At 47.8% G+C, this 8,625-nt stretch overlaps 1 protein-coding gene across 2 annotated transcripts; it reads left to right on the top strand.

The window, feature by feature from the left end:
• Positions 1-6,419: 6,419 nt before the first annotated feature.
• Positions 6,420-7,757, top strand: LOC308266259 (tubulin beta-4B chain-like; the record flags this gene model as incomplete). Of its 2 annotated transcripts, XM_080700365.1 has the most annotated exons (2): positions 6,420-6,608; positions 6,702-7,757. In XM_080700365.1, the coding sequence occupies 2 exons, from the start codon at positions 6,420-6,422 to the stop codon at positions 7,755-7,757; spliced, it is 1,245 nt and encodes a 414-aa protein (XP_080556491.1). The 2 variants fall into 2 exon arrangements, with proteins under 2 accessions (XP_080556491.1, XP_080556490.1); XM_080700364.1 differs by having other exon boundaries at positions 6,420-7,757.
• Positions 7,758-8,625: the final 868 nt, after the last annotated feature.

The following is an 8,625-nucleotide window of genomic DNA, read 5'->3' on the forward strand; positions in this document are numbered from 1 at the left end:
TTCAAAGAAAATGTTATACAGAAGGCTAAATTCCTCATGTTAAAACAAAACCCTTATTAAAAAACACCAAGAGTAACTTACGCGTTAGTTCTAATTTGAAAATCAAAAGGGAAGACACAATCCTGTGACTTCACTTTATAAATGAGGTGTCAGTCTCCAGACTATTGTCAGTTCCATTAAAAACTCTCCCCATGAAACTGAACTCGCAGTGGGGAGAGCGTGGAACTGGATGCAAAGGGGGCAGACGGGGACAATCTGAGTGAGCAGAGAGCCTGCCAGGGAACAGAAAGCTGCTGCAAACAAAGGCGCGGCAGCCTCCCATGTCCCTCTTGTTAATTAATGTACTTTGTGCCTACGGTAAAAAGCAAATATAGTAAACGTGAAAAACAGGGTGAGTACTCATCCTGCCCTCTGACCACAATCTTTCATCTCCATTCTGAAAGATTTCCAGAGGTAGTTGACGGTTTGAGAGCGAAAAGACCATGCTAAATGGACATTTTAAAGGTTTTCAGTTGTAATCCATTAGATAATCAAGTCAACTCGGCATTAAAAATAATAATAAATCGGTCAATACAGAACCAAAGTGCTTTGCCCTTAGTGAGATGAACACCATTTCATACAACGTCAGCATTTAGCTTTGATATAAAATATATGCCCACTGCTGGGCACGGTGGGCACGCTTGTCATCCCCGCGCTTGGGAGGCGGAGACAGGAGGATCGCGCAGGTTCCAAGCCAGCCGCGCTGGCTTTCGAGACCCTGTTTCCAAATAAAAAAGTATAAAAATAGGTCTGGGAGTGTAGCCCGGAGGTAGAAGGGCTTCCAGGAACCCCAGTACCACCAAAAATTTATACATATATACATATATATATATATATATGCCTACTGTGGGGGGGCACAATACTTAAAAAACGTAGGAAAGCACTGTTATATACATAAATACATATATCGCTTATCTTCACTTGAAAGTGTATCTTGGAGATCACAGCGGCGTGTTTATGGTATGTTTATCTCTATCTCCTAAGAGCCTATTGCTTCCCCATACTTTCCCCCAGTGAAGATAAGATTCCCATTTAGAGGGTGGCTAACCATGGCTTCACCTGAGTACTCAGATTTTCTTATTAAAGGTAGGAGGTATGAATTTTCGAGTTTCTTGGCCATTCCTCTCATAGAAACAACCACCAATGTTTTAGCTTCCAAAGATAAAGGCAAAATCAGCTTTAGTAACTCAGCTGTTAAATCATGCAGTGATACTTCTCTTCTTAGCTACTCACACCCAAGTGTATGTATTGTTTGGCTAATTCAGGATAAACTACTTTATTTGTGAAGTTATTTCATGGCTCTAGTAATTACAATTAAGTCAACCCAGCCGAGATGTAAGGTAGAGAAGGAGCCATCAATGTCACTTTGAAAGCAGTAGCTACCCACACTCTGCCAGAGGACCTGAGGAGGGGACTGACTCAACTTGACCAGAAACTAGGAAAGCACCGGCTCCCACACACAACCCTGGGTCTAGGTCACTTTTGCAATAAAGGTAATAAAGGTCATGACGACTGGACCAGGTCACTGAGAGACAAGCTGCTAGCCAAGGACAAACCTTCCTTCCTCAAAGACACGTTACATCTAGACCCCATGACCCGGCGCACAGTTCTATTTATTGAGGGTCTCATTGAGGTACCAGAGTCAGGCGTTAAGCTTGAAAGGGCAGTAAGCAGGTGGAAAGGCGGAACTCTGGCGGGCAGAGTGGCTCAGCGCTGGGCTGTTGATAAGGCCACCACCCCCCAACTTACTGCAATGTGGTAACTTCAGATAAGTTATTTAACCTCCCCTATTTGTGAAATGAAGAAAATATAAAGCAACTGCCTGAGGAGATCAAACGATTTAATATACTTAAGCCCTTAAAGCAGGGCCTGGCCTGTAATGAGCCTTCACTGTCTCCTACTGTACATCTGCCACAGGACAACTCCATGTTGAACGCTGTCTGTGTGCTCAGCAGGGCACACCAGCATTGAGTTGGAATCACCATTGCCCTGTGCACTGTAGACGGTTAACCCATTCCTGATCTACTAAATGCCACCAGCGCCCCTTACCATTGTGATAACCCACAACATTCATGTCTGTCTTAACACACCCCTAGGGAAACAGCAAAAGGAGATGGGGAGTTGGTACTGTCTTAGGAGATCTGTCTGAAACATTATTAAATACCAAAGTCAGGGCTAACATGAATGTACTGATTAAATATACAAATATCAAGCACCTACTGTGTACTTAGGATTACATACCTAGAACAAATGAGACATTCAGAAATTAAGCCAGATGCAATACACCAAAACCAAAATCCAGTTGCAAATGAATAGGAGTTAGAATGATTCATACAAATATAAGCTGTATATTAGCCAGGTGTGGTGCTGCACGCCTATAATTCCAATGCTTGAGAGGCTGAGACAGGAGGATATCAAGCTTGAGGCCAGCCTCAGAAACTAGAGACCTTGTTTCAAAAAAAAAAAAAAAAGGGGCTGGGGGTATAGCTCAGAGGTGGAATGCTCTTGGGTTCAATCCCAGTACCAATATATATGTTGCATATATAAAAATAAATATATATGCATATGTTGCATAAACATATTTAATACCATGTTATAAGAATAAAATTCAGTTAACTATTCTGGGGGATTTAACATCAGGGATATAACAAAAATGATAAGAAAACCATTCACTGAACTTTTTTTTTTGTAGTACTGGGGGTGAAACCCAGGGGCTTTTCTGCCTCCAGGCTATACTCCCAGATCTATAAGATACTTTACTTGGAAACAGGGTCTCACTAAGTTGCTAAGATCCTCACTAAGTAGCTGAGGCTGGCTTCAAACCTGTGCGATCCTCCTGTCTCAGCCTCCCAAGCACTGGGAATAACAAGTGTGCGCCACCACGCCCGGCCCTTCGCTGAACCTTTTAACTAAGAAATCTTTTAATAGGGCTGCAACCAAGCTGGACGTGGTGGCGCACGTTTGTAACACCAGTACAGGGGAGGCTGAGTCTGGAGGCTTGAGGCCAGCCTCAGCTACTTAATGAGGCGCTCCACAACTTAGTGAGACCTTGTTTCAAAATAAAGAATAAAAAATAGGGCTAAGGGTATAGCTCAGAGGTAGAGTACCCCAGCGTTCCATCCTGGGTACCCTTAAAAAAAAAAAAAAAGGGCTGCAACCAGTTACCAGTTTCAGTTTCTGTATAAAGAAGATACAAAAAAGCAAGAAACAAAAGTGAAAAAATATTTTAAAATGATAAAATACAGACGGGGTGGTGGTGGTGAGGAGGAATAAAGACAGGGAAGACGAACATTAGCAGAGGGGGAAAAATAAGGCCAAGAAATCGCTATAAATGGCCCCTTATTAACAAGGACAGCAGCCAAGGACAGAGTCCAGTTGGAGAATCTAGGCTAACATCATGCTAGCAGAAAAACAGCTTGATTAAACATAAGGTAAAATTTCAGTCCAAGAGTACTGAACCTAGCAGCAGGCTACCACGAGAGACTGTGCAATTTAGTATTTGGAGATACCAAAGGATCCTGTTACAAGCCATCTGTTCCGAATAACCCAAGTCTAAACCCTGTCTTGAACAGGGCCCCTGTGAGGCTGGTGGGCGCAGGAACACTCTTTTGTCTTTAAAAGACGGAATGTCTTTGCTACAAGAGCACACGCAGGAGCTGATTTTGCGGGAAACAGCACATCTGTTTCTAGGCTGCATTTCTTCTCTGCTTGACAATTCTTCTCGTGGGTTATGGAACTTTTCACAATCGTTCCTAGGAACTTACTGAAAAAGGCAGCAAGAATTTCTTTAAAAGAACAGATACGTGGAAAGGAACGACATCAACAGTTTTCCAAGAGCTACGTGTTGCTCCCGAAATATCTGCCAAGAAAAAGGAAGAGAGGGCGAGTAACAGGGCCCCAGGAACTCAGGGCCCTCATCTGCAGAGTACTGACCCATGAATCATGGCTTCCCACCAAGCCCACAACCAGACATGTTCTACACTGTTCTCAAAGTTGTTTGTTTTTAAGCAAATTACCAAGACATCTTCATCAAAGTTTTTCTCATGTTTCTGTCTACCAGTCACAGATCTCCATATATATCCATTTTTTTCACTTACCTACACACCTGGTAGCAGGCACTGAGGCCCTAAGACTCCAAGGAACAGAACAGGGAACAAATCAAAATTCGGGGCCAGGGGAGGAAAAACCACCATAAACATGTACAGTAATCCCCCTTTATCCACAGTCAATCACAGGCCAAAACTGCAAAACAGAACACTCCAGCAACAATTTCTACTTTTAAATTGCATGCCACTCTGAGTAGTGTGGGGCCATCTGAATCAACCCTTTGACCAGTGTATCCATGCTGTATATGCTACCTGCCTGGCATCACTCCGAAGCTGTCTCAGTCATCAGACAACTGTCAAGGTAAACAAACGCCTACGATCAAGTAGTTCTTACTTAAGAATCATCTAGAGAACCTATAAAGTGCTTCCTTTAAGTGAAAAGGTGAATGTTTATCATAGTATTTATAGACAGAAAAGGGATAGTAGATAGAGTTTCATACTATCCATGGCTTCAGACATCTACTGGGCTCTTGGAAGGCATCCTCTGTGCACAAGGGTGGGGGCTACTGTATTAATTACAGACAGAGGCGCACGCACGAGGGATGTGAAATAACTGTTATCAAGAAATATGCAGCAGGAGAAAGAGAGTAGAATTAATCATGGAGCAGGTATTTATTTTAGAAAATGCAGTCAAGGAGCTGGGCACAAGGGCACACACCTGTAATCTAGTACTTGAGAAATTGAGACAGGAGGACTGCAGGGTTTTTTTTTTTTTTTTTTTTTTAGGTACTGGGGATGGAACCCGGGGCATTCTATCTCCGAGATACACCCCCAGCTCTATTGTTTGCTCTTTTTTTTTGGTGGGGGGGTGGTACTGGGGATAGAACCCAGAGGCTTTCTACCTCCGGGCTAGACTCCCAGACCTTTTTTTTTTTTAATTTTTTTTTTTGGAAACAGGGTCTCACTAAGTTGCTGAAAGCCTCACTAAGTAGCTGAGGCTGGCTTTGAACCTGTGCGATCCTCCTGCTCAGCCTCCCAAGTGCGGGGATTACAAACGTGCACCACCACGGCCGGCTTACTCTTTATTTTGAAACAGGGTCTCACTGAGTTGCAGAGGGCTTCACTAAGTAGCTGAGGCTTTCCGCAAACCACGATCCTCCGGTCTCAGCCTCTGGAATGCTGGATTCCAAGCATGCGCCACCACTCCCGGCTCAGGACTGCAGGTTTGAGGCTAGCCTCTGGTAACTTGTGAGACCATTTTAAAAATAAAATAGGGCTGGGGATATGGCTCTGTTGTAGCATACCCCTGGGTTCAGTCCCCAGTAACTAAGACACACACACATTAGGGAAAGCTGTCCAGAGAAGATGGCAACGGAGAAGAAGCCTGAAAGGCAGGAGTAGGCATTTGTCTATGGAAAAAAGGGCTCTCCACTCAGGGACAGACAATGCCACGGCTCTGTGGCCGGGCGCAGGCCTGGACCGGCCAGGAAGTGTGGAGGGCACTGACCTTTAAGCTGCCGCTGCCTCCGAGCTCACCCTCCGCTGCAGCCGCCTCTAGCCACCTGCCCTTCTTGTCCTCACCTGCTTGCTGGGCATCACCTGCCGCACTCCTGAGCAGTACAAAAGGTCTCCGCAAATGAATTCTTCAAAGCCAGGCTGGGCCGGCCTGCTCGGCTGGGTAAACTGGGCACTTGCTGAGTGGCCCGCAAGCCACGCTACCTTCCTTTGTAGTTTCCTAAAGGAATGGGAGGCAGAGCGCCCTGCAAAGCCCTAGACACTTTGCCTAGTGGTCTGGGACTATGGGAACGGCGCCATCCACTTTGCATGAGATACCCAATCACGCCGCCAGGCCTGCAGGCTGCCAGCTACTGCAGACTCCATCTCCCAAGCCACATGGTCAGGGACATCACCTCTCAGTAACCCTGCACGCCCTACAGGCAGCGCAGGTGCTCTGAGCCAAACAGGAACACAGCTGGCTCTGTACAACTGCGCTGGCAGAGACCAAGCTCGCTCAGGCACGGGGCGCCTGGAGGAGGAGCTTTGGTCCTATAAGCGGCAGAAGAATAGGCCATGCTTTGATCTGGCTGCTTCCCCACAAAGTGACAGGAAAGGCGGCATGGCTGGGGTGGTTAGCCCGCCCAGACACAGACCCTGCTGACACAAAGCCCAAGTCGCGCTTTAACCAGGAGTCTCTGACCTCCATGCAACCTGGGAGTGGGGTTTTCAGAATAGCTCACAACAGGGAATAATAAGATCCATTTTGAGCATTCTGCGCGCCTGCTCCTCTGCGCTCACTTCGTTCTCGCTGCCCGCGCCGCCTCCGCCGTCGCCACCATGAGAGAGATCGTGCACCTACAGGCCGGGCAGTGCGGCAACCAGATCGGTGCCAAGTTCTGGGAGGTGATCAGCGATGAGCATGGCATCAATCCTACCGGCACCTACCACGGGGACAGCGACCTGCAGCTGGAGCGCATCAATGTCTACTACAACGAGGCCACCGGTGGCAAGTACGTGCCCTGCGCCGTGCTGGTGGACTTGGAGCCCGGCACCATGGACTCGGTGTGCTCGGGGCCCTTCGGGCAAATCTTCTGGCCGGACAACTTCATTTTTGGACAGAGTGGCGCTGGGAACAACTGGGCCAAGGGGCACTGCACAGAAGGTGCAGAGCTGGTCGACTCAGTGCTGGACGTTGTGAGGAAGGAGGCTGAGAGCTGTGACTGCCTGCAGGGCTTCCAGCTGACCCACTCCCTGGGTGGGGGGACAGGGTCTGGGATGGGTACCCTCCTCATCAGCAAGATCCGGGAGGAGTACCCAGACAGGATCATGAATACGTTCAGTGTAGTGCCCTCACCCAAGGTGTCGGACACTGTGGTCGAGCCCTACAATGCCACTCTCTCAGTCCACCAGCTTGTAGAAAACACAGATGAGACCTATTGCATTGATAACGAAGCCCTCTATGACATTTGCTTCAGAACCCTAAAGCTGACCACACCTACCTATGGCGACCTGAACCACCTGGTGTCAGCCACCATGAGTGGGGTCACCACCTGCATGTGTTTCCCTGGCCAGCTCAATGCTGACCTGCGCAAGCTGGCCGTGAACATGGTGCCCTTCCCCCGCCTGCACTTTTTCATGCCGGGCTTCGCCCCCCTGACCAGCAGGGGCAGCCAACAGTACCGGGCCCTAACTGTGCCCGAGCTCACCCAGCAGATGTTTGACACCAAGAACATGATGGCTGCCTGCGACCCCCGCCACGGCCGCTACCTGACGGTGGCTGCTGTGTTCAGGGGCCGTATGTCCATGAAGGAGGTGGACGAACAGATGCTTAATGTCCAAAACAAGAACAGCAGCTATTTTGTCGAGTGGATCCCCAACAACGTGAAAACGGCTGTCTGTGACATTCCACCTCGGGGGCTAAAAATGTCCGCCACCTTCATCGGCAACAGCACAGCCATCCAGGAGCTGTTCAAGCGCATCTCAGAGCAGTTCACAGCCATGTTCTGGCGCAAGGCCTTCCTGCACTGGTACACGGGCGAGGGCATGGACGAGATGGAGTTCACCAAGGCCGAGAGCAATATGAACGACCTGGTGTCCGAGTACCAGCAGTACCAGGACGCCACGGCCGAGGAGGAGGGCGAGTTTGAGGAGGAGGCCGAGGAGGAGGTGGCCTAGACCTGTCTGTCAGCGGGTAAAGTGGAAGCGGTGTGAACTCTTTATTCATTCACAGCCCATCCTGACAGCCATGCCTCACTGCACTTGCTGTCCTGTCACATCACAAGCTGTACAGATGCCACCCATTAAAGTGTTTTCATAGCGAGAAAAAAAAAAAAGATCCATTTTTAAAAATTCCAACCATAACAGTATTCAAAGGTCAAGAGCCACAGAGAAAATGATAAAGAAAACAAAGGCCGGGCGGGTGGCGCACGCTTGGAATCCCAGCATTCGGGAGGCTGAGACAGGAGCATCACACAGGTTTGAAGCCAGCCTCAGCTACCCAGGCCCTTTGTAACTTAGTGAGACCCTGTTTCAAAATAAAGAATAAAAAATAGGGCTGGGGGTGTAGCTCAGAGGTAGAATGCCCCTGGGTTCCATCCCCAGCACCACACACACACACACACACACACACACACACACACACACACACACACAAAGAACGTGAAGGCAAGAAAATTAGAATAGGCTCTAAAGAATCCGCTTTTTGTGCATATGTCCCAATGGACACGTACTTAGCTTTTTAAATTGGGGTGTTATGATTATACCTAACAGCGGGATCTGTTGCTACTTATGCAGGCACATGCATGATCTTGTCTATTTTTCCCAGTACTTCCCCTTCCCCTCCTCCTCCTGGCCCCTTTCTGTTTTGTACTGGTCTTCCTTCTACTTTCACGTGATCCTCCCTTTTCCCTCTAGGTTCCACATAAGATAAAATACATGACCCTGACTTTGAGTCTGGCCTACTTAACGTTACGCTTTCAAGTCCCATCCATTTTCTTGCACATGACATGATTTTGTTCTTTATGGCTAAATAAAATTCACTGTG

Source organism: Muscardinus avellanarius (assembly GCF_963383645.1).
Source record: "Muscardinus avellanarius genome assembly, chromosome: 8".
NCBI lineage: Eukaryota > Metazoa > Chordata > Mammalia > Rodentia > Gliridae > Muscardinus > Muscardinus avellanarius.